General features: G+C 40.4%; 1 protein-coding gene across 4 annotated transcripts in view; it reads left to right on the top strand.

Moving 5' to 3' along the window:
• Positions 1–23,665, top strand: part of AFF2 (AF4/FMR2 family member 2) — a 349,249-nt gene extending 325,584 nt beyond the window's left edge. For all 4 annotated transcript variants that reach the window (XM_042807366.1, XM_042807365.1, XM_042807364.1 and 1 more), the window contains 3 exons: positions 3,230–3,279; positions 9,284–9,498; positions 13,966–23,665. In XM_042807366.1, coding sequence (XP_042663300.1) covers positions 3,230–3,279; positions 9,284–9,498; positions 13,966–14,087 — 387 coding nt within the window. In that variant the 3' untranslated portion in view covers positions 14,088–23,665. The remainder of the gene's footprint in view (positions 1–3,229; positions 3,280–9,283; positions 9,499–13,965) is intronic.
• Positions 23,666–27,029: the final 3,364 nt, after the last annotated feature.

Below are 27,029 nucleotides of genomic sequence, written 5' to 3'. Positions count from 1 at the left end.
GATTTTTGGATTAGTTGATTCAAAGGACCATACTCAGTAATTTTAATAAAATAACATTATTCTCAACACCATATAATGTTTATGCAGATTTCTGCAAAGGAAACTGATTATTTCAAGATTTTACGTAAGTGATTATGAACTGACCAACAATGAACCATAATAAAGCAATTATTTAGGCTTTAGTTAGTTAAATTTACATTTTAAATTCAATGAGATTTGCTGAAGCTTATTACAGACTCAAGGATTTCTCCTTTTATATCTGTGAACTTCAAGCTGCCTTATATACATCTTGAAATTTTGCCTTTACCTTGAGTTGAGTGCAGATCAGCTGATTGTCATGACTCGGTAATGTTTTCCTTTACCTTCTCAAATGCTGTTTACCCAGTGTAAGAATGTCAAGTAATCACTGTTCCTAAATTAAGAGAGAAACAGAATCTTCAGCTCTGCCAAGGTTTTGATATATGTATCTTATTGGTTAATGCTGTTTGAAGCATACATTAATTCTTGTACTTTATTACTACATATTATTCTATAATTATGTAATTATACTAGTTGGTCAGCCCATCAGTCTTTTTTTGTTGTTTTTTTCAGCCTCTGTGAATTTGTTCCAGGCTTTGACATATTAATACTGTAAACCAGTAGAACTTTTAACAACAGAGTTTGAATATTTTCATGAAAATGATGATAGAATGGTCCTTCAGCTGTAAAACTCCAGTGCTATCATGCTAGCAATCACCTGACTTCCCCAGTGTCCTCTGTGTGTATGTGTATCTCTGTAACTTCAGTAATGTTGCTCTACTTAAATTTAGGCTCTCTTGAAGTTATTAGGAGTGCCTCTGTTATACTCATGGAGTTTTCAGTCAGGGATTTGCACAACAAATTAAATTTGAACTAGACATATTTACAGCCTCAGCATTTTCATTAAATGTATTCTATGCACTTCAGATTTTACCTGGGATGAATGTAGATTGTCTCTTAAAAAAAAAAAAAAAAGAAAAAAAAAAGAAAAAGATTATTAGACAAATCATTTGATAAACTTTCTGCAGAAAGTAATGATTTCTTAAAAAAAAAAAAAAAAAGGGGGGGAGTGGGAGAGATTCTCTCTTCCTTGGAAGCCACTTTACTTTCTCTAGCTTTGCAAATAGGTACAATGAAGTACTCCCAGCATAACACCATTTTACTGCATCTGCACAGAAAAAAAATGTTTTTTAATGTACATGAAAATAATAAGAAAAAAAAAATTAAAATGTAATAAAATAGAAAAATCAGGAATGCTGGGTTTAGGTATACAGTTAAAGCTGAGTATTTCAGCTAATGTTACTGTGTGTATGCGCTGGGCACTGTAACTCATTTACTAGAAGTAGTGTTTGAGTGTATACACATTATATGTTCAGGATCTTTTTCCAAAGTCACAGGAGGAGAAAAGAAAAGAATGGGAGCTATTAACTACATATTAGTTTTGTATTGCTGCACAATGTTCTCTGTGTTCACTAGCGAGAATCTGTAATACAAGTGAAATAAATTAACTCTTTGAATAGAATTGTTATTCCAAATTTTGCACAATTTTAACTGAAAAGTAGCCCATTGTTTACAGTAGAGCAGGAGAGGAATTTTTTGGCAGAATTGTTTTTCATATTTTTCCTCACAAATGCCACTTTGTCCAAATTGAAACCATTTGTGGACAGAACTGGTTCTGATTAATTTCCAATTAAAAGTTTCAATTTGATATTTTTGACATTTCAAAACAGAAAATAAACATTTAATCATAAAAGTAGTTTTGAAATTTAGAGACAACTTGGAGTAAAATTTAACTAACATGATAAATTTTAAAAATTTAAATCAAACTTTTTAAGACTAGCAAACGTGGCATCCCTTGATGCATTTCACCTAAAAGTTTGAGGAAGTTTTTTTTACGTTTTTGTGTTGTCAGTAGTCATTAGCAAAAATATTTCAAGTATTTTCATTTGCAAACAACTACATCATATTGAGATCTAGTCTTAATCTTGACAGATCTAGTATTTGTCTCTAGATACTGTCAGGAACAATCTTCAGACTGTAGAGACTAACATCAAAGCTCCTTCTTCATCTCTGAAGACTTTCCAGGGTAGTTTAGGATCTCCCTCCTTCTTACATATGAATGGATGGCAAAAATATGCACTAAATATGTTATGTACTGAAAAAGACTCCATTTCATGCTCACATCTTTAATCAAACACAGTGACATGCTGTATAGGAACATACAGGCAATGCCAGTATCATGGTTTGAGCAGTGTTTTCTTCTTTGGTCAATACAGTTTGGCAAGTTTAGTTTTGTTTTAGAAGTCAAGGGTAGGATTTTGCTCCTAGACTCAGCTGCATGACTTTGGGCGTTGCCCTGGGCTGCTCTGTGCTCCATTGAATCTGTGTGCCTTACATGCAAAATAGAAATTACAGTAACCAGATGAATCTTGTAATAATGACAGCAATACTTTTCAGAGAACTTGTAAAATTTGATTGAGTTTTCACTTTGTGTGCTGACTTCTTTGCAAAGGAGCTCAGAGTGATTGTTTTCAGAAAGAACACATAGATAGCTTCAGCCCTGATACTACCACTTTTTATGGGAACTAAGTAAGATACCACCCAGACTGAGCAAGACTGGAAAAATCTGGGCTTTACTGTTGCTGGGCAGTCTTTTTGTACAGGGTTGTACAAGGTGCTACACAGATGTGAAAAGCAGAATGAGTAAGCAGGTAAAGACGGTCAATTTGTGCAAATAAAATACATGTAAGCAAAGGCATTCAAGCAGATCCTTACTAGAAGGTTTTTTCCTACTATTAACCGAATCCCAATCCACCTTCCCTAGCAACTTGGGAGGGATAAATTTCATTAAGGCATCAACCCAAATTCTTTTTGTTTTTTATTGAAAGATTGCAGGTCCTACTAAAGATAAGAAGTCATTTCCAGTCTGAAGAACTTACTTTGTAGAATAAGTTTCAGTGGTAATTAAACCAATTCTTTGTGAACTACATCTGCATTTACTGGAACCTAAATGTATTCCCTCATGATTTTCAAGCTACTGGTTGGAACCTACCCATCATCCACCAGCCATTTAATTATGGGACAGATATGCAGAGCTCTTCTGCTACATGCACTGTAACTCTTGCAATGAAACAGGGAGTGTTGATCCTTGTGTCGTTAGTATTCATGTACTTTCGTCACCTTTATTTACATTTTGGTTTTGTACTTACAGAACTCTTCAAAAGCTTCACAGGCCCCGTCACCTTGGGGTGGCAATGGAAAGTGAGTATTTTCTGCTGAGTACTTCTGTCTGGGAACAAGTGGTGTCAAGAGGGGGGAAAATGTTTTGATGCCTCTAAAGGCAAAGGACAGGCCATAACTCAGTGGTTTGAGAGCTACAGGTAAGTTTCAAATACATAGCAGGTAGAAAATATTATCTGGACTACAGAATTGATCTTACAGCTGCCTTGGGCTTTTGGGGGCAAGGGGCTCCCACTAGGCTAAATCAGGTACCCCATCCAGTGTGGGTGGGAAGGAAGAGCTGAAACACACCTTCATCTTGATGCAAAGGCCCCTTAAGTCTAAAATTAGCCATGGGGGGGCCGCACTGAATTCTTTGACAGCTTGCTTCTCAAGCCAAATGAAGGCCATAAAACTATCTGTTAATTAGCTAGCAAGTACCGTGTCATTTCAGGAAGCCAAAGTAAAGTTAACCTTCATTGCAATGATTTTTCAATGATTCGTTCAGTAATGTAAGACCAATGAATATTTCATTGATATATGGTAAGTGCTGTTTAATAAAACTGAAGGCATAATAGTGGTGAAAATGTGAAGGCACTTAGTCAAACAATTATCAGTGGCTTTATACTAACATTAAAACACCCTTGCCTCAGATATGAAGTCAAGGTAATGCAATTACGATCTGCTGTTCAATGAAGGTGCATTGCTGCTACAACCTTGCCTTTATCTTGCAATGTCTCTTGCCACCTGACACACATCTCTCCTGCTCCTTTCTCCTGGCCATGCATACAGATACAGGTAAAACAAAGGAGAAGGACTTTACCTTTCTTTCCTTCTTTATTTGAGAAGGCTGAATTCTAGGTGAAAATTATTATTGTTAATGGTCTCTTTCTGGTGGTTCATAAGAAGAAATTACTTAGACACACTAAGGGAACAAAGCAATAGAACTGTAGAAAGGCTTGAAGTTTAGCACACAAAGAATTGGAGTTTTCAAACAGACTTTGTTCTGAATCAGTGAAGAAACAAAAATTCTAACATTTTGCTTAAAGGAAAATGTTGTCTTAGATAATTCAAAATATTTTGGTGTGTGCATATACACCAAATACAATTATTTTGAATACGTGTGTATATATAGATATTAAAGTATAGATTATAGCACAAACTAAAATGATGAAATACAAAATCATGTTATTTAAAAACCAAAAAGATCTTTTAACATTGGAAAAGCAACTATTAAATTAAATTACTCAATATATGCCAGTTTTTCAAAGCATCTAAATGTCAGTGAAACCTTGTATTGCAATAAAAATACAGTAAGTTTTACATAAATTTTTAGTGACAAAATAGACCACTGGAGCATTACACCTCTTTTATTCCTTATGAAGTAGCTTATACCTAAACATTTCATGGAGCAGAAGTTATCCTTTTATTCCTGTCCTATAATAAGACCCCCTATGAAGTGTGTGCTCTGCAGGTGATGACATCTCCCTTGCTACTTAAAGGAGCTGATGAGGTGTCCAGAATTTAGAATCAGTAGGTTTTGACTGGGGAAGAAAATTCTTGTCCAGTCACGAGGTAGGCAGCAGAGACCCAGCATTTGGGCCGGCATCACTTCTATCATAACACCCAGCTGGGCAGTCTCTTCCCACTAACTTTGGAGATAAGGAAGTAAAGCTCTGAAAATGTACATCTCTATCTTTTATTCAGAGAAGGAAGCACTTCATGTGTAAGAATAACTGAATATGACAAGGTCTTGTTATAATCATGTTATTATGACACCTGTGACACAACACACACAGACCACAGTCCACACTCGGATCTTCTGTCCCCTCTGTCTGGAGTCTCAGAAGAAAAGCTCTCCGGGTGGCTCAGAGTTACCATATATCTCAGGTATCTCCTGGTGGCCCCAAGGATTGTCACGGGCCTGGTGCTGCCACTGGCAGCATGTGCTCTTCCTTACCCAGAGCTACTCATTCTACAGTTTCCTCTTATTCCCCTGCAAATTTGTACGAGATGGGAAGAGAAGTTGCCCACCACAGAGAGACCAAACACCATCAGAGTATGGCACCACTGGAGACGGATCAGCAGCCTCATTTAGAGCAGGGAGACAGCAGAGTATTCTTAAATCTTTTTTTGAACAAAGCAAAACTTACCCATTGCAATGAAGTGTAGTGTGCTCAGGATCTCTAACCATCAAAAATCTCAGCTTGATTTACTGGAATTTCTGGCCACTTTTGTTTGAAAGGGTTGTGAACCTCTACAAAGTTGGCCTGAGTTCCAGGCTGGCAATGAAACAAATATTCCCTAGTTTCATTACAGAAATGTTTCCCACCTCTAGCGACAGAAAGCACAAAATAGAGAGATTTAATAGACTCACCACAGTAATAATGGCTGTGCACAACAGGGTAAATCCAATGAACAATGTGCTTTATTTGGCAGAAGTGCGTCAGCTTGTTGTAAGTGGCTCTAACAAAATACTCCTGGTCTCCTCAGATACTTATGATTTTTAACTGCTCCCAGACCTAATCTAGTATAGTTCAGCTCTTCTGTGCATTAAAGACACTGTGGTGTGTCAAGTAACCAGGATGCTTTGAGATTTAAAAATAAAATGTTTGTGCCGTAGGATATGCTTAAACTATAACACATAAGCTGTGTAAAAAGCTACTAGCTGCTGAATTAACATGGTCTCTAGCTCTGGAAAAAGAATGTATTGCAGGGCGCTGCTGGAAAATCTGCAGCAAAAGCTGTTGCCATAAATGCCTTTTCAGCCCAAGGCTGTGCTGTGGTGGCAGTCTGTCCTACAGCACCTGCAAGGAATCAGCACAGCAGGTCTGTGCCCACACTTCATGTTCAGGACCATTGACAGTGGCTTGTAAAGCCAAGAGGAGGACCCTTTCTATCCTGGGGTTTGGATCAGGCCCATAATGAGTCTGAGTGAGTTTGATGCTGTTGAACAGCATGAGGCACCAGTGGCTGCCTGTCAAGAGATGGGCTGCAACTTCCCCATCTGGAGAGTTCTGGTGTCTTTTCTTCATGCAGAGTGCTGGGAGCATCTCAGCCCTGCATTTCAAGTGTATTCCACAGAAAATTGAATGCATTTGTTTAGGTAAGTGGTTCCAAATGGGGGGCAAGAGAAGAGATTTTTGGAACCCTTAACCTTCTTCACTGAAGCAAATTCCTCACAGAAACAGGTGGGATGACTCGCACAACTGAAGTGCTGAAATGGATGCCTATAAACTCTTCAGAAAGAATAGGCAAGGAAGGAGAGGTGGAGGGGTAGCCCTGTAAGTCAGGGAGTATTTTGGTTGTCTGTTGCTTAATGATGGTGACAATAAGGTTGAGTGTTTAAGGGTAAGAATCAAGGGAAAAGTCAACAAGGCAGATATCATGGTGGGAGTCTGCTAGAGACCACTCAAACGGGATGAAGAGGCAGATGAAATATTTTATAAGCAGCGGGGAGAAGTCTCACATTCTTGGCCCTTGTTCTCACTGGGGGAACTTCAACTTACCGGATGTCTGCTGGAAATAGATTAGCAACAAAAGGAGAGCAAAGGAGAATCTCCGTCCTTTATTGGATGCGGCCAAGAACATAGTAACAAAGGCTGAGGTACTTAATGCCTTCTTTGCCCCAGTCTTTAATAGTAAGACCAGTTGTTCTCCAGGTATCCAGTGCCCTGAGCTGGAAAACAGGGGCGGGGAGCAGAATGGAGCCCTAGTAATCCAAGGGGAAATGGTTAGTGACCTGCTACACCACTTAGGCATACACAGGTCTCTGGGGCTGAGTGGAATCCACCCAAGAGTACTGAGGGAGCTGGCAGAAAGGCTCACCAAGCCACTTTCAGTCATTTACCAGCAGTCCTGGATAACCAGGGAGGTCCCAGTTGACTTATGGTTAGCAAATGTGACACCCATCTACAAGAAGGGCCTGAAGGAGGATCTGGGAAACCACAGGCCTGTCAGTCTGACCTCCATGCTGAGGAAGGTTATGGAGCAGATCACCTTGAGTGCCATCATGTGGCACGTACAGGACAACCAGGTGATCAGGCCCAGTCAGCATCGGTTCATGAAAGGCAGGTCCTGCTTGGCTAACGTGATCTCCTTCTATGACAAGGTGACCTGCTTAGTGGATGAGGGAAAGGCTGTGGCTGTTGTCTATCTGGACCTTAGTAAAGCCTTTAACACCATTTCCTACCGCATTTTCCTGGAGAAACTGGGCGCTCATGGCTTGGACAAGCGTATGTAAAAATCTGGCTGGATGTCCAAGCCCAGAGAGTGGTGGTGAATGGAGTTAAATCCAGTTGGTGGCTAGTCAGAAGTGGTATTTCCCAGGGCTCAGTATTGGGGCCAGTTCTTTTTAATATCTTTATCAAGGATCTGGACAAGGGGATTGAGTGCACTCTCGGTAAGTTTGCAGGTGACACCAAGTTGGGTGGGAGTGTTGACGTGCTTGAGGGTAGAAAGGCTCCACAGAGGGATCTGGACAGGCTGGATCGATGGGCCAAGGCCAATTGTATGAGGTTCAACAAGGCAAGAGTCAGAGCTGTGTCCTGCACTTGGGTCACAACAACTCCAAGCAATGCTACAGGCTTGGGGAAGGGTGGTTGGAAAGATGCCTGGTGGAAAAAGGACCTGGGTGTGTTGGTCGACAGGTGGCTGAAGATGAGCCAGCAGAGTGCCCAGGTGGCCAAGAAGGCCAACAGCATCCTGGCTTGTATCAAAAATAGTGTGGCCAGCAGGACTAGGGAAGTGATTGACCCCGGGTATTTGGCCCTGGTGAGGCTGCACTTCGAATCCTGTGTTCAGTTTTGGGCCTCTCACTACAAGAAAGACATTGAGATGCTGGAGTGTGTCCAGAGAAGGGCAACAAAGCTGGTGAAGGGTCTAGAGCACAAGTCTTATGAGGAGCAGTTGGAGGAACTGGGGTTGTTTAGTCTGGAGAAAAGGAGGGTCAGGGGAGACCTTACCACTCTCTACAACTACCTGAAAGGAGGCTGTAGCAAGGTGGGTGTCAGTCTCTTCTCTCAAGTAACAAGTAATAGGACAAGAGGAGATGGCCTCAAGTTGTACCAGGGGAGGTTTAGATTGGATGTTAGGAAAAATTTCTTCACTGAAAGGGTTATCAAGTGTTGGGACAGGCTGCCCAGGGAAGTGTTTGAGTCATCGTCCCTGGAGGTATCTAAAAGTTCTGTAGATGTGGTTCTTAGGAACATGGTTTGGTGGTGGATTTGTCTGTACTAGGTTAACGGTTGGACTTGATGATCTTGAAGGTCTTCTCCAACCTAAACGATTCAATGAATCTATGATTCTATACATTTTCAGAAAGAATAGCTGTATGTGGGTGTTTGACACTGCACAGCTCTAAACATGAACTTGCTGTGCTGACCTCTCCACTGCCTGCAGCCAGCAGGTAATTCCTAATTGCTGGTGTTAGAATTAAAGGAAAATCTATATTAGAACATTACTGCTGCACTAAGTAGATATCTTAAAACACTGCTCTGTACAAAACTGCAGATGAACTGTAGGCAATTAGAGACAAATCTCCATAGCCACTCTTAAAGAATCCTATAGAGATATTCATAATCCTACAGTACCCTCAGCTCCTAATACTGCTCTGCAGGGTGCTTTTAAGACTTGCACTTTACTTATTGTGGTGACTGTATTTGGAGAAAACTGTCATTGTGGTTTCCACAAAATGCTTTGATAATAAGCCAATATTGCACATTGAGTGTTTTCTAACTGCCATTGCAGCTTCTGGCAGCAGGTAGAAAAATCATTACAGCTATGAGATACTTCTTTCTTTGAAAGATTGCTCTATTTTTATGATAGATTTTTTTTTTTTAAATAACAGGTTCATTTATAGGGAGAATTAAATCCCTTTTTATTTTCAATCATTCCCCGTTTATAAGCTTTCCTTTCTCATAAAACCAAGAGATACTACTGCAAATTCTCCCCTGACTGGGGCACAGAGTTAATTTTTCAAGTGCATTTAGTATGGCAATGAAGCAGTGTGTGCAAGGGGGACTCACTCTCCCTTTACTTCTCACAGGAGCACAGAAACACCATCACCCATGTCCCTGAGCCCATCCCCTGTCAGCTCTGCTGGAAGCAGCGGGGGCACCACCAGCTCCTCCTCAGCGGGGACCATCACCATCCCTCAGCGCATCCACCACATGGCCGCCAGCCACGTCAACATCACCAACAACGTCCTGCGGAGCTACGAGCATTGGGACATGGCTGACAAGCTGACTAAGGAGAACAAAGGTGCCCCATTCATTGTTGTCTTTGTCCCCTTTGGCTCATCAGCCTTAGCTTTCTTTCTGTTTTTGTAGGCATTGTTGGGAATTGGACCCAGAACCACCGCATCTAAGAACACAACTGTGACAGCTTGAGCAAATAGACCAAATCTGCTTGCTGGTCACTGTAGCCAATGCGTATCTTCTCTTGTCAAGCACTGAGGGGGGATGTGTAACACACGCTGAACATGGGGTTATCAGAGCAGCTGGCAAATAATTTAGTGAACAAGAGCCCCAAGTGATGAGAGCTTTTGAGTCTGCAAATTTGTTCACAGTTTCAACTTCTCATAGAGCACTGAGGTTATTTTCAGACTGCTCTGTCAACGGGTTTAAGACTATTAAAATGTTAGCTAGGATAATAAGCAAACATTAGATGTTATGTTTACACAGGGAGTCCAATTAGTAGATGTCCACTGAAAGCCATGACCTTGACTCTCCTATGGTTGGATTGCAAATCTGCTTGTTTATTTCTAACAACAAAATGTAAGTCTTTAACACAGTCGTTTCAAAGGAGTTTTGGCAAGGAGTTTGTAACTGGGTTGTATCGAATATAGTGGAGTGGCTGAGATGTAACTAAAGGACAAATTTGGCCTATTGTTGGCCAGCTGTGAACTTCCCCATGATAATGTAATTATTCAGATTCCAGCTTTGGGCTTACACAAATCACTGACAAAGCTTTCTTTGACACGAGAGGTACAGAGCCTAACTGGGAATTATTCTCATCATGAATTGGCTCATTCTCTTAAATTATACTGAGATTTCAGATGGCTGACTTTTCCTGACAAATGTGCTCGCTGTATGCAGTTTGATCTTACTCCCATTAATGTCAGTGGCAAATTTCCACTGATTTAGAGAAACTAAGCTTGAGATTTATAGAGTTTTATGTCTGAATGGTGGGACATAATGATCTGTCCCTGGATGAAGAACAATAATAGAAGTTCTGTCCAGTCCTCCCCACTGCTTCTTGTCTTTGTTCGCATTGGTTAATTTAGTAGCAGTACAGTCATTTTGGATTTTTTCCATAGCTGCATCCATTTTCACAAAATGTGAAAGTGATTCCCTGTCAAATGTACTGGAGAATGCTACAGTGGGAATGCAGAAGGATGCTCTGATAGGAGAAAGAGATGCTGATAATCTTGTAATTAGCTCTGTGTGTTGTGGAGTTGTTAAATGTTCTACTTGGTATTGAATCAAAATAGCTCAGGCATTCAGCCAGCAGAAAGAAAATGTACCCAGCCACTGCTGTTATCAGTCCTAGAGCTGGATGAGAAAAAACCTGCTGACTCTTTTTCTGCGTTTTCCCCCCTACACTCTTCTTTGTTCTCATTTTGATTTACGATCAAATAAACCCAATTCTGCAAACCCATATAGGAATAATCTTTATTCAGATGAGCAGTCCCTTTGACTTTAGTAGGACTGGATGCATGAATAAGGGTTTCTCAAATGAGCAAGACATCTAGGGTTGTGCCCTGTTCTTTCATATCTTGTTTCACAAACTGCAGCCGTGTTACAGAGAATAGAAAGTTCATGTTAATTTGAATTTCATTTAAGTATTATAAACCATTGGAGAGAGATCAGAGTTTCATACATACTATAGCGTGTCTGTTGCTACATTTTGTCTGGAAAGATACCTCATTTCTAATTAAATACTCAATTTAAAGTTGCATGCTTAAACACAATTAAACTGCAGCTTGAAAAATTATGGTGTAACAAAAAAGTATGTAAGAACTGCTGTGGTACTGTGAAGGTCGTCATCATATCACATGATGGATTCCATTTACAGAAGGATATATTTAAGAGACTTTGACATGAGAAACGTTACAGTGTTTCATGAAACCTAGCTGTAATTATTTTAGATGTCATCTGCACCTCTCAAATAATTCCAAACACCTATATCTTGCTGGCTGGGACAGGACTCATCCCTTTCCCTATAGCTATCTCTAATACTCCTTTGCCAGCTGGACCAGCCATCGCAGTGCCCAAGCTCTGGTACACTGGCGTGTGGACTGTGAGTTAAAAAATGCTTCATGACAGCCAACACAATAGGTGCAAACCACAGATTCTGCCTTGAGTCCCAGGTAAAGGACAGATCTCTTGGCCTCTCTCTCAGGTGTTTGGGCAGTCAGTTCATCATAAAAAATTAGATTTACCCACCCACCCCTTTGAAAGAAGAATGGTCTCAGAAAACAAACACAAACCCGCAAAGAAACCCACACTTAAGATGAAAATTAATTTTCTTTAAAAAAACAGATCTGGTCACTTCTTTTTGTGTGTGGTCAGCTCTTATTGTTTCTGTTGTCTTCTAAATCACAGGGTGTGCCTTGCCCAAGGACGTGTCCCTGATGAGCTAATAGAGATGGGTATAAAAATGTGGCCCCATCATTGTAACGTCTAATAGCCTTTACCTCTGGGTCTTACTGCTGTCATAAATGTTTCTTAGGTCATGCCCGTGCAGACACAGGAGGTTTCTTCCATGTTGTAGGAGCTGTGCAGCCTCCCCTTGTCTGTGGCTGTCAGCTTAGGTTTTGTGCTCCTCTGAGTATGCTTCCAGTATGGACTTGACTCATGTCCAGCTGGCTCACAGCAGGAGACAGAAGCCTTTCTTGTCAGCCTGACAAAAGATGTGCCATTAAAATAAAAAGGCATAGCAAGAGGGAGAACAGCAGAACTGTGACCCACCAAGCTGATCTCGTTTGAAAAGGAAAGTGGGAACATGCTGCCGTGTACCTCTGGTTGAATTTCCCCTGATCGGTAGAGTTTAGAATGTGTGGGAGAATAGATGGAGTTTGTCATAAGCTCTGCATCTGTAGGAAACCAGGCTAAACTGCAGACTTCCCAAAGCCAACCCATGGGCTGGTTTGTGCTGGATCACCTGGAGGGTTGTTCACCATTTATAACATCAAACTCTCAGCTGACTTTACAAAATCAGATTATTTTTTTAAGTTTCCAAAGATAACAGCACTTGTTCTCTACAGTAGAAAACTATCAGCTCTGTAGTGACAAAGGCCTGTTCTTTCACATATAAATTTAATAAGTGGCTTCAGTATTTGTAGCTTTTTCAATACATGTTAAACTGAAATTAGGCTTTAAGGTGAATTCTCAGTGTTTAAAGCAATTATTATTTATTTGAGCCTAGAATGAGATCTCTAGGATGCAAGACAGTGCATTTTTTCACTTCTAAATGTATTGATTTTACACTGGAGGAGGAGAATAAAAGACAGGGGAAGGAAGATTAAAAGTAACTGCTGGCTGCAGCATCTTAACGCAACTGGTGATAGCCCTAAGCTTTCATTATACTTGCCTCCAGCGAAATCACTTTGTGCTGTGATACTGCTGTAGCTCCCAAGCTGACCAGGGTCAGGCTGTCAGTACTTGGATAGAAGACCTCAAAGTAGCACTTACTTGCTGAAGAAAGTACTGATAATGATTTTGAACCTGGCATCTGCTCTCTCGAACTGCAGCCAATTCGTTGTTAGCTGGCTGAGTGCCACACACTGGATTTTAGATAGGGTGAGAATGTAAGGACTCAGCCACCGGTTATTGTGATTGTTGGTTGTTATCTGAGCTCTGAGGGGCTTTAACTGAGAACGGGCTCCTACTTGCCTAAATATAGTGTACGTGGGATGTATGTGGTAATGCCTGTGCCTCAGTGAGTCAAAAGACAAGCTGTGGGAGAAGAGAGGACACAATCCGTTTCTCCATTGAAAACAAATAGGAAAGATCTGTTGGCCCTAACAGGATTTTCACCTAGAAAGCATCTAGCGTGGAATAAACTGGTGTGTTGCTTCCTAACTGTGGTTCTCTGCTTAGTGATCTCTTGTTAACCCTTCCTGACATCGGATCATAGCAGCCTTACCCATCTTTTCTTTCTCCTTGTAGGTTCCCACCTCCTAGATGCTGTTTGCCTGCTGTGTTCCCTCTCTCCTTTTCCTTCTCCCCTCTCACCTACACACATCCTCTGGGGCCTGCAGCTGCATCAGGATGAGCAGAGGGCTAAAACTGCTGCAATGGCAGTAACAGAAATTGGAGGGTGGGAAAAAGAGCCAGAAAGGTCTTCTGCAAGATCCAGACTATCCCTTCATGCCTAGGGGAGGGTACAGCATGGAGAAGGAAATGCCACAGTTCATTGCCAGCTATTTAAATTATGAAGTCAGCAAACCTAAGCTCAGTAATCTGAAAGTGCAGATCATCAGAGCTAAAGGAATACTACTGGCCACCACTCACACGGTGTTGTGGTTGACTTCCTGCATGGATAATCTAGTTTTGTCTGTTTAAATCTATTGTTGCCTTTGTTTAAATTCTTTCCTACTGACCATGTGCTCATGTCTTGAGAACTCACTAATTGCACTGCTGCTACTGAGTGGGAAATCATGGTAATACATGTATTTCTGTACCATTGTCTAAAACAGTGACTTCTGTTTCTTGTGTATTGCAGAATTCTTTGTAGACCTGGACTCAGTGATGGGACCCTTAACACAACACAGCAGTATGACCAATCTGGTTCGTTACGTTCACCAAGGACTCCACTGGCTCCGCATTGAGGCTCATTTGTTGTAGTGACTGCTGCCCTGTTCATAACATCCCCCATTCTTCTACCTCTACCAGCGCAGAGACGATCACTGGTGGAACTCCACTCATTTCTGGAAGTTTATTCATGTAACTTCATTTTTATTGCCTTTTTTAATATCCTATATATTGGAAGTAGAAGTCACCATAAATGGAACTTATGACTCAAGAGCAGTATGTGTTGTACCATCTAATCATTTTCGACAATTTTCTATGCCTTGTGTCTCCTGGATCCTGCCATCCTTATGTGCTTTATGGAACGGTACATTCCCTGCAGTATTGTTTTAAGTCCATGCTGCCTTCAAGTGAAAACAAAAAAGCACTTTGAGAAGATATGGATTCCTGAGAAATAGTACAAAGCGTCTTAAATATTTGAGGGTATATATAAGTCCCTTCTGAAATAAATTAGTAGAAGTTAATAGCTATTCATTGAAAATCATCTTCTGAACCTGAATCAAGCTTTTTGACGCTTAATTCTGGCATCATTAGCTGGCACAGTACATTCCTAAAATTTCATACTTCCTGTAGGCCTAATCTCTAAAAGAGAACATTGACTATCTTACAGGTACATAATATAAGATCACCAAAGGTGTTAAGAGGTAAAAGGTTGAAGGAATGCCTCATTAAAGAACAATGACACACTATGCAATGAGGTTTTGATATTCCATTCTTCCTGTTTATCGTTGGCTTAATAATTTCAGTAGGCAGCAGAATTTATTGCAATTTTTAGGCAATTTCAGAATATTAGCTCTCATAGTCTTATCTACCATTTCTATACTAAATCTGTGAATTTTATTTCAGTTTTACTGTTTAGTCTCAAACAAATACTCATCCAAGATTTTTCTTCATAGAACAATCTCTCCTTGCATAGTGACTCAGTGAAAGCAGATTTTAACAGGACCGCTACACTCTAAGCTTTGATATTGTATGTAAAAGTCCATTAATAAGTGTATGCAGATTCTTCATGAACTCTCTAGAAGTTTAACTAACTGGCTACTGTTACAACATTATAATTCTATGTGGCATCAATTCTCACCTATTTTGTTCATTTCAGAGCATTAGAAACGAACAGTATTATCTTGCTATCTTGAAAAAAATGTCAAATTAAATAAAATCACCAGATTTATCCAAAAGCAATATAACATTTGTTTAATAGTGGCCATGAATACTTCAGTCAGATTACCTATTTTCCAAGCTCTGCATCTGTTTACCCATGCTGTCATGTTTTGGACTATTCCTCTAATGCGTGAATAATAATGAAACAATTCAGATAGAATTTCAAAGCAATTGTGAATAAATTACACCATTTCACATTTGCTCTTTCCTCTTCTTTTTTTCCCCTGTTATAAACTGCACTGCTCTTCTGGTGCCACTGCAAGAAGCGCTGGTGCATGAAACAAAACAAAATGAATTTATATCAATAATTCACAAGACTTTAAATGGTCTCATCTTATTCTTGATATAACGCCTGCATACCTAACTGAACTGTAAATTCTATTTCTATAAAGAGAAAACTCTCATATCAATGTAAATATTATTCTGTCTCATCTCATTGAAATAATACAATATGTGTATTAAATGCCATCCAGCTATTAGTTAATTGCAATTACCTTCAGCTATATAATCCTGTATATCCTTTAATCTGGTGAGTTATTGGATTCTACTCACTGGGTTGTGACCAGATAAATAGGACAAATTTGCATTTAAAAGGTTCAGACTGTTATGATTTTTAGAGCAGGCCTTGGATATTTGCAATAAGAGCAGTTTAAGGACTCTGCCCAATGCACATTTAAGATAAACATTACTGTAGCTGTTGTATATTAGCTCCCTGTAGTACTACCTTTTCTTAAAAATCAATAATACGTAATATTTTGTTCCACAAAACTGTATTTTAAATGTAGCCAAGGTGCATCATTAGAGAAATCATCGAGTTTAGGGTTGTCTGCAAAGGACATTTGCAGAACATGCACATCCTGTATTATCTGCACATTCCTGTTCCTGAAGTGGTCGATACACCCTTATCTGTTCTCTGAGGGTTTTTGTAACATGACTGAAACATGAATCTGACAGCATTTGTCACTGATTCTGGCCCCAGTAGCTAATGAACAAATCCAAAACAGTGCGAGCTATTCAGAAATGTAGATGAAAGGTGGTCATTGGGTTTTTTTTAAAGAAGAAAAAAAAAAGAAAAACAAACACTTGAAGTATTTTATTTTTTTCAACAGGGTGAGTACTTGAGATGAAGTAGTGTTGGGGTGGTTTTGTCATAAGCCAGAGTTTTCCATTCTTTTTGCAAGATCTCAATAATAAGATTCAGTAAGTATTTAGTCTAATTAAGTGCGTTTTGTCACTTGTTCCTTTAATGTAGACTGAAATCCTATACTTCCGTGCATTTATGAAGGATAGATATGTCTTGAAATACAATCTTCAGACACAAGACTGTTCAAAGAGTTTGCTGCAGTCACTTGGTGAAGACGACATATTATCTTTCCCCTGTTGCTTGCAGTAAACAGACTCCTGACTCTCAATGTACCTTGTGTTCACAATCTTTTGCTTAAACAGCTTAAGGAATTAGCCCACCTGATTTTGTATCCTGTGACTTAGTTTGAAATGTATGCTGAATCAATGGCATGATTAGAATAAGTCCAGCAGTCAAGTCTAGGATCACAAGCCAACTTACTATTTAGCAATCTTGTTTCAAAAGCAGCTTAGAAACAAATTAAATATGGAGAGTGAATTACCATCTTATCCCTGGGGATGATGCTTCTTTTGGGTTAGTTATTAAGGATTATTGCACTTTTACAGGCACTATATTCATCTCATTTCAAATGCCAATATGTCATCTTTGTGGAATCATTTTACCCCTTAAAATATTACTTCCAGCAGAGTTAATCAAATTATATTGTTTGTTTGCTTCAATCCATGGGGAAGCAACATTTGTTTGCTTGGACATTTGCTATGTCTGCTCTTAAAACTGCCCACTTCAAGCATTCAAATTCATGAACCAAGCACCAAAAATTACAAGATTGGCTTCAAATCATGGGTTGATTGTTTTTTTTAAAGAAACATTTTTGGTTCTTGTATTGCCTTCTGGATACTGAGCTCTGAGGCTGATTTCCTGACACATTTTCAGGCATTTTTCAAGCATGCCAAAGGCCAGAAATGACACATTCATTTTTAATAGTGATAAACTGGGATAATGATGTAATCTCTTGATTTCTGCAGCTGGGATTTAAGAAGGACACCAAGCTTCATAAAAAATTGTCAGAGGTGACAAGACTGTCATTTGTGTCCCATGCTTCAGGAGGTTTGAAGCAATATCAGTAGTTCAGCAGTGAAGGGAACATGCCAGTAAAGGACTAAACACAAGCATTTGGGATCTCCATCGGTAGGAGATCCAAGGGCAGCAAAGTCCTAAGTGCTCACGTGAGGCATGTACATAGCACTTAACCTCCATGTCAAGAGCTGCAGCAGGTCTTAAGTGAAGTATTTGACAATGTGCAGGCAGAATATCCTGCTCTGAGTGCAGTATCTCTAGCCATGTGATGTGTGTTGGGTCCTCGAGAGCAAGGATCAGAGGGAAGGCCTCAGATGATGTATCCCATATGGCCCTGTTCCCCTGGACCGTGTCCCATTGGTCACTGGTCTCAGCTATGCTCCCTGGGTCCTTTAAAGGACAAATTGCTCTTCCCACGCTTAGCAAAGTAACAGTGTAAATGGTTCATGCTGAGTTTGGATAGCTGCGTTTGGCTGAGCATTTGTGCTTTTTACTTTACGTATTTTCATTTTTTCTTATTTTTACTTTTTTTAGTCATTCTGGTTTAGCTTACAGCCTTTTTGTTGATAGTCTTGGTAATGACTTTCACATCTTGCTTCTTATAGCTCAATTTCACTTTTTCTTACACGGTCTCTGGACTTTTAATCATTTAAATATTCTCTCTGTGAATGTATTGTCTTATTTATAAATGACCTCCTTTGAAAGATAGGGACAGGTCTGTTGATACCAGTGTGGGGTTTTTTCAGAATAAAGATCTAGATCTTCATTCCTCCTAAAGGAACAAAATCTGAGAAATTGAGTCTGGACCTTAATTTCTATGCTTTTTGAATTTCACAGATTTTATGATGTTCTTCCATTATAACAGTTTAGATTCACTGACAAGTTTTTCAGGTACTTTGGAAGAAATGTTTTCATTGTATTTTTATCAGTATTTAATACTGTCTAAATCTAATTATTAGTTTTGTGAGTGCAACCTAAAAGATAGCAGAAATGGGGCTGGTAAAGATTCTGACTTGAGTATTAATATACCTCTTTGCTCTGAGTTCAGGAGAAACTCCACTACACACAGTATTGAAGCAAGCACACGTGTGTGTGTGTGCTACATATATGTATGGATTTGGATGTGGATTTGCAACAGAAGGTCCTTGCTCTTTACTTCATAGCACAGGAAAAAAGATGCAATAGCCATAAAGAGAAAACAGTCTTACCACTGCTGAGTGGTAGCAGAATTTTTAAAATGTTTCTCTGTAATGTAGTCCTGTTTGCATCTATCGTCTCCTTGCAGGCAATGAAGGTATGACAGACAGTAGCAACAACTCTGTCATCTTGGTCCTGTGGTCCCTCAAGTCAGTGTCAAAACCAAATGTGCTGTCAACATATTGTTTTTCAGAAGGTTAATTCATTTGCAATAGATCAGTGTCTTGAACTTTTAAGAAAGGTAAAATATTTCTATTTACAGGTCACCAAAGAAAATCAGTTTGTCATTTTGAACCAAGTGTAGAAATGTCCTATATGTGGGCAGGCCCACAGACCAAAGTGTCATTGCAAAGGGCCTTTGCCTCTTGAAGCATCTCCCCAACCTCACTAGAGTGCACTGGGAGTGAGGCAAAATGAGATGAAGATGAGAAACCAGTCCACTGTCCTTATGACAACTTCCAGCTTTACTTTACGTACTATTTTATAAATACAGATAAAACAAGTCTTGTAAATGTTAGGAGGGTTCAGTTCCTCTATTTCTAATACTCCTTCTGGACTTCCCTGATATAACCAGACCACTATACACAGCAATGCATATAGGCATTCTGTATTATCTAATTAGATAGATAGATAGATAGATCTATATCTCACTAGATATAGTGACATATTTTAGATATATCACTTGGTATTTTTTAGTCTATGTATATAGGCTAAAAGGTCAGTTAGGTTCGCTTCCATTATCAAAACCTCCCTCCTACTGAATGCAAAAAGTTCCTGCCTGGCTTATGGAGTAGCCATCTTCTCTACAGTATTCTTGCCAGACCAACCTTTCTGAAGGACTCAGCAGCTTTACTTTAGTCATTCTGTTTCAAAGATGTTTTGTCTATTTCTTTTGTCTTCCAAGATCAGTGATTCTGATCATCTCACACCAGTTTAAGCCCATGGTGGTAGCTGTTGAAGTCAGAAGAGATTGAGCTCAGCTCTTGTGTACAGCCAGGGGGATCCCATGGCTCTACAGAGAGAAATGAGAACAAGTTCAAATGCAGATGAGTTACTGCATAAAAATTCTGTCAGATGATACTCAAACCCAGCCTCATCAGGAGGCATTTCAACAGAAATACTAGGAAGATAAGATGTGCCCAGAACCACAGAGTATGTAGCAACATCTCAGGCAGCTCATATTAGGCAATGGTAAAGATGTGAAGAGTGGTTTAAAGACTGGGCCAAGTTAGTGTGGTCTGGCATTACGAATTTAACCTGTATGTGCTTCTTGGGAGAGGGGATTCATTACTGTTGATATGTCCTGGAAAATAACCCCTATACCATGATATCCTACAAAATCCAAATATGGCACCATTCCAATCCAATTCCTTAATCCACCTCAGGGTGCTCAGGGTGCCACCACATGTCACAAAGAGCTAATGCTTGTCACTGCCCTGAAGTCACCATAGAGTTAAACTGTTTTTCCCTTACAACTCCAGCAAGGACCAAGCCCAGGGGCCCACTGGCCAGCTCGAGTAGCCATGCGTGTACTCAGTGCTTTGGAGAGAGGCTGCAGAAGAGACCTGACCTTGCCTACCACAGGCTGTGGCACTGCACAGAGCTCCCTGGGCACTCAGCCTGCTCAGCGTGTTGAACGACTACAGGTCTGCACAGTGTGAATCCCCCCATAGCCCTGGCCACTGTATTGGTGTGCAGGAGACATGGTGGGAGACCAGTGCTGTGCCCAGCAGGACTGAGTGACCCCAGCCCCACCACCTGGGTGCAAAAGAGCTGTGGCTCTGCATTGCTTTTAGGCCTTGGTCCTCTGCAGCTGCAGGTAGGGCTTGGATTTGAGCACTCACTTTTACTTGCACTGCATCTGGAAATGCCAAACACATTTACAGAAGCAGTGCATGCAGTAACATCACAAAACTAAGGCAATATTCACTGTATGCAGATTTGCAATGTAAATTGTAGTGTCCACAGGACCACTTGTGCTTACAGGACTCTAGCTGAGTCCTCCTGATGCCAGTGGTAAAAGCCATGTGAGTGGATGATGCAGCTGTTTGAGACTTGTTTTCTTTGATTTTAACTGAGTTCCCCTCTATGCAAGTTCTCTAAGCTCTCTGTGCTGGATATAAGTTTACTCACACTTGTGAGAGTGTTATCCTGTTGTAATTCCATTGAAAAACCCATCAAGTAGAGATAGCCCTAATTTCTACTCAGTTATTTCTTTCTCTGAATGGGAAGGAAAGCCAGATTCCTTCTGAAGTTAATGTCATTGTTTTAATGGACAACAGTAACTACAATGGACCAAACTTTGGGCTAAGCAAATGTAAAATAACTTGGCTCAGCTTGTGGAATTCGTGGGACCAAATTCTACTGCCATATGGCAATCATGCAAGTCTTACAGAGCTTGCTGAGCTCTATTTATCAAAGGAGAAGCTGGTTAACAAAAATGGCATAGCATTACCAGAGTTAAGTTTATTGGGCCACAACTTCAGTTGCATTTACCCAATTAATTCAATGGAATTACATCCATTTTTGTTCTGGCTGAGCACTCACCCCACTAAAATTAGTTCAAGGTCTCTGGACTAGTGCTGGAATAACTGCAAGCAGAATTGCTCTTCAACCAGACCATATGTTGACTCAGCCCTTGCTCAGGGAAAGCACCATTGGCTTCAGTGACAAATAATGTGGAGTTACAGACATGAAGAAGCTTTGACCCACTGGTGGGAGGCATTTACCCTTGAATTTAAGAATGAACTGAATAGTGGATAGCAACACACGTGCTTTATTTATGACAGAGGTAGAGTATAAGTTCCTCAGCTGGTGTAAACTGGTATAGGAGTACTGACTTCGGTGGAGTTAATCCAATATACACACACTGAGGAACAAACCCTCTAACCCCAGACTCATTTTTGCCAATATATTTCTATGCAGATAAACTCCCAAAGCTTTTATCATCATGCCTTTTTTACTGATCATGCCAATGAAATGATTAATGTATCATAATCCTTGCCTGTAAGGAAATATTGTACTTTGCAAAGCTATGCAGTATAGAGCACATCGTAAAACTGCTTTAGACCACACAGTCTGGAAAAGCGTTATCGGAAACTAGACTAACAGAGCAGCTTTTTATCTGATGTCGATTACGCTTTCACTCAGCACTTCCACCGCTGAGAGTTTTACATATGGAATGAATGATGGTTGTACGTTTCTGATGACTGTGGGCCAAAGCTTCAGCTGATGTGCCTCTAAGTAGCTCCGTAGATGTCAGTGCTGATTTACACCAGCTGAAAAACTAGTCCTCTCCCTTTTCATACTGTGCTGTATGCCCTAATGCAGCCTTATAAATACATACTGAAGCTGAGTAGATGCTGAACTATTCTGATTCAGCACCAGATAACCCCTGCTAAAAGAATTGGAGGGTAATTTCTGCCTGCCATCTAGGCTTGCATATGTTTTGGTTTTAACTAAAAGGCATGTTGCAATTTCATTACCTCTGAGTTTAAATATTTACTGGCATCAGCATTAGCTTGCATAGAAAAATGGCAAATAAATTCAAATGTGTCATAAATGCTCTCAGTCTAGAGAAGGAATCTGTTACTTTAGTTCAAAGACATTGCAGCAGGCTAAAGTGGTTTTTCTAAGCCAAATGGGTTTTGTACATTTAAAAGTCATGGCAAATATTTATCTAGGCCCAATTCTGCTGTTCTTCCCCCGAGCATCCTAATCAGCAGGTTGCTCCACTGAAGTCCACAGGAGTAGCTGCGTAAATCAGTGTTCAGCACACAGACTGCAGAATCAGGCTCTAAATCTGTTAGGTTGATTCAATCAGGAGTTTAATTTTAGCCATATGTATCATTTGAGGACACTTAAAAATTATGTACATTTTATCCAAGCTGACAGTCCTTGTAATTCCATAAAATACTGTATAATTTATTCCTGTCTGTATTTTTGACATCTCTGGTTTGCATATCTTCTACTGAATCTTGAATACTGTTTTTTTAAAACCCACATTCAAAAGGTCTAGGACATATTGTCACAGAATATGAAAACAAATCAAAAGATCTGGTTATTTTTTGCTTTGGTTTTGAGCTCTCCTTTGGCTTGTATTTTGTCTTTGGCAGTAGTACTCCCAGTATTTTTTAAATGGCTTAATTCAATTCAAGTTGCTTCCTGTCTTCTGGAAAAAAAGCAAAATACAACTAAGGTTCAGGAAAAGTAATCCTGGCAACCTCAGTGGATGTTTGCTCTTTCTAGTTGTCTTATTTTTTTAACCTAGCCATGTTGGGAGTAGTCTGGTATGTGCATTCTTTTGCCCACCATTTCTGGCTGTTGTGGCAAATACTATTTTTTCCTTTTTTTTTTTTTTTTTCCTCTTTTGTGTGTGTGTGTGCGCGCGCGCATGTATAATTAATTAAAATATCAGGAAAATTTATATATGCTTTCTTCTGGTTCCTGGAAATAGAGCAACATTATGACCTTATGGTCTTCCAGCAAAAGTCAGATTTAATTTCTGCATTGCAGTGCAATTTAATTAGCTATTGGAATTAGATTACGGTTTACTAAATGGCCCTTTACCTTACATTCTTACTTTTTATTTACTATTGAAGTAGCCTTTTTTTCCTCATGTGTGCAAATATCATATCAATAATCACTGCAATTCCACAAGGTGTCTTTGTTCTGAACAAGCATGTTATTCTTGTAAAGTTTTAAGTATAAGTTAAGATGTTTTGTACAGACCAAGGTAACTGTTAAAATGTCAAGCAATTACTGAAATGTTGTATAGTTACAAAAGTTTGATTTCTTTTGCTTTATATGTATAAAATTGTATCTTGCCTGTTTTGCTTTGTATTTCCAACGTGTTGCACAATTATGCATTTTGTTTACATTTGTTCCTTCTTCAGAAAAAAAAGAAATAACAGTAATACTTTATGTACAAACATTTTAAATGTACTTTTGTTGTTTTTAAACACAATGTCTCTGTATAAATAATATTGGTTGAACTGGTACATTTGTGTCTCTCATAGAGGGATTAATTATACTGCCAGTGCATTGAATTATTTAAAAAAAAAAAAAGTAAAATAAAATTTTTATGAAAATGTAACCCATTTTATCACTATAAATTATTCCGTCTTCTGCTATTTTCTCATTCCCCTCCCAGGATTACAATAAGTATGGTACAGTAAGTACTGTTTGTGGGAGAGCTGTCATTGGTTTTAATTTTTAATCAATGTGTTTGTGTCATTTCAGAGACTTAAAATGACTTGATGTTAGAAAATAATGTAGTGCTGATACCAGCTGTGAGGTAACAGGATCAATAGTGTGCTTCCCCCATCCCTGAGGGGCCTCAGCTGCAAGACAGCAGCCTAAATCCTGTCTGCCCCAAACCCAACCTAAAGAGCAAAGGAGCCAGGCTTCAAAGGCAGGATTTTTTGGGTTGCTTGCTTACAAGCTGCCCAGGGCTCCAGCGTGACTGAAGTGGTGCAGCTCGGCGTGCTGACCCTCCGCACAGGGGTACGTTTCTGCCCAGGGGCTTCCCAGGATGACAAAACTAGAAACGCCAGGTTTTCTATCGTCATTGCAGAAATAGTTCTAAGAGCCAGTGCCAAGAATACCAGCTCAAAAGAGATGTAAGAAGCTCTCAAGAGATGCTAAGCAGCATGTGACGTGGCTGCCTAGTGCAAGGCTGAACACCCGGTGCTGCTGAGCATGGAGCAAGTGAGGTCAAGCTGCCTGCCGGGGAGGGATGAACCGCAGCGCTCCCGACACAAAGTCCATCTCAGGCCACTGTCTCCAAGCAAAAGAAGCCGTCACTGCGGTTTGCTGTATGGCCCCTCACACTTACAGACCTGCTTAAAACCTTTTCATCTTAGTCTGGAAAACTGTGTGCTCTGGATGTGCTGCAGGAAGGCACAGCTGGGAAGTGGCTGGCAGGGATGTCTTAGCCCAGACAGTGCTGGGGAGGGAGGGGTGGTGAACCCAGAATACAGATGGTGTTGCAGAAGCATACTGTGAGAGACATACCAGTAGGTGTTAGTCTGGATTTGAGGTTGAGTATTTATTGTAATGTCCTGCTTAAAACAAAGGGCCAGTCACTGATATCCTCCAGCTTTTCTGCACAACTCTGATCACATGAAGCAGCTTAAAGCTGCCTGGTCTAACCAGGCTATGACTTTTCCAGTGTTCCTCATCCCCCTCGTGTGAATGGTTACCTGTAAAGTGGGTGCTATAGCCCCAGTCCTTCTTGAAAATAAGTCACTTCAAAAGAAATTCTGGAATGGGTTATTTGGAACTCACAGTGTATTCCATGTGCCCATTTCATATACAAGGAGCCAGAAAATATCCTCTCTGAATATCCTGGAGAGAGATATCTTTTGGGTCAGTGGGAGGGAGAGCAGGTCTGATGTTGCATGTGCCATTCATTCCCAAGCCCTTAGAATCCTCTGGGTGTGCCCAGAAACCAGCTTGAAGCTTGACTTGAGATAGGCAGCTCACATCATTCCCTGCATGTGTAACCTTGTAATCGGCTGTGAAGAGTTCTGTGATCCCAGCTATGGATGATGAATGGCTCTACATAAACCTGTGCTGTACAGCACTGTCAGTGCAACTGCACAACTCAGAAAAAAAGCCCTCTGGAAAAAAAAACAAACAAACAAACAAAAAAAAAAACCACAATGGATAATTATTTATATAGCCAGTACATGGGATTCCCACAGTAGCAGAAGATGCCAGCCTGCTGACTGGAGGGAGAAGTTCTCCTCCAAACATGGCAATGACAGGGGTAATAGAAGATGGGCATTTGGATGCTCATTTTCATACACAATTTCACAACAACCTCAGGCAAGGTACTGTGTACCCTTTTCCCCAGCCAAGGAGACATCTTCCCTCCCTCCCTGGTTGTGTGGGGCTAAGGCAGTGGAGTAGGCTGTTGGTAAGAGCTGTGCAAGGCTCAGGAGAGAGACGGAAGCACTACAGTTTCTCAGCCAACTAAGATGATTTAACTGCACGACTCCCTTAGGAATGAATTTGGCCCATGACAAGCTGCTCTAGACCACAGGATGTTTGGTTGCCAGCACAAAAGACACAGAGGTTGTGAAGCCTTATTTAAATCTGAAAAGCCTGGCTGGATCTTCCTGTGGCCCGTGGAGCTAAGGAGTAGGAAGCATAGTGTAAATCCTTTTACTAAAAGGCTGAGACCCTCTTCAGCCCCTCCTATATCGTCCAAAAAGAAAACAATGCAGTATCAGCTCCACGTAATAGAGAGGAATTTCACTTACCAGCTGCATTTCAAAGTGAATTTAGATATCCTTTTATCCTTTTGATTGAAAAAGGCACATGTGCATGAAGAGTTTCAGGATTCTTTTCCACCCATACTGTGTCCATGCGGTTGGAAGGACTTTATTATAGCTAATATAAATGTGTTCAGCACACAAACCACATGTGAAGCTAACGTTAACCAGAAATTCATGGTCATATGAGCTACAGAAAAGTCCCTGTTGATATTTTTAGGCATGTAGGTAAACTCGCCTTCTGAAAAGAAGACATGTTCTCCTCTCTTTTGGGAACTTGTACATCTATAAGCATATGAAAACAGCTGAACACAAGGGATGAGTCAGTAAGTTAGACCTCAGGAGATGGACTACAGAAGATACTACCTGACCACATTGACCTTCCTAGGCCAGAAATATTTGGCAAATTTGAGCGAAAACCTTTAGGAACAGTTTTCTTTGAATTATATATGTCATTAATCTGTGAAAGCAACTTTGGAGCCGTTCTCAACTGCTTTCTGGTTATGTTGGTCGCACATGGGATTGTCCACTGCCCCTGGCCACCTTGTGTGTTTTGCCAGACTCAGTGGTGATTTGCAGCTGCTGGCATGCAGCTGCCTGAAAATGTGGCTGCTGGTATTTGTAGGATTGCATGAAGATTTGCTCAAGAGTTTACATTTTGAAGGGAAAATTTGAGTGAAAAAGTGAAAAAAAAAAAAAAAAAACAAAAAAAAAAAATACAGCCAACTCTACCACCATCATTCACTCCACATTTTCCAGCCAGCTCCAGGCAGATGGCGTTCACCCTTTTGGCTGGGGGGTACTATGCGAAATATGTGTGGCTGGACATGATGAAGCCACATGAAAAATGCTCCATTTTCTGCTTTCTAAGAGATGAGTCTTGTTGCCCAGGTGCCAGGGTGCCAGCTTCCCTCTGCCCTGCCACCCTGTGAAACCTCATTGCCAAATGCTCTCATTCAGCACGCCAGCTCTAATCTGCTGTAAGAATGAAGCCCCTGAGTGTTTGCTGCATTTGAAGGGCAATTCCCACCTGCAGCAGGGGCTGCTGGAAAGCTCAGTGTGCCCCAAGTACCCCTTAGTGCTGATCCCAGGCTTTGGGCAGCAGCAGAAGCCTTGTTTAACATTCCATCCCAAGGAATTTCAGCCTCACAGTGGTTAAACAGAGAGCAAATTCCGTGG

The sequence above is a fragment of the Tyto alba genome, unplaced genomic scaffold, assembly GCF_018691265.1.
Source record: "Tyto alba isolate M040663 unplaced genomic scaffold, T.alba_DEE_v4.0 Super-Scaffold_5, whole genome shotgun sequence".
In the NCBI taxonomy this organism is placed as follows: domain Eukaryota; kingdom Metazoa; phylum Chordata; class Aves; order Strigiformes; family Tytonidae; genus Tyto; species Tyto alba.
The sequence above is the reverse complement of the archived record's forward strand: the minus strand, read 5'-3'. Positions and strand labels throughout refer to the sequence as shown.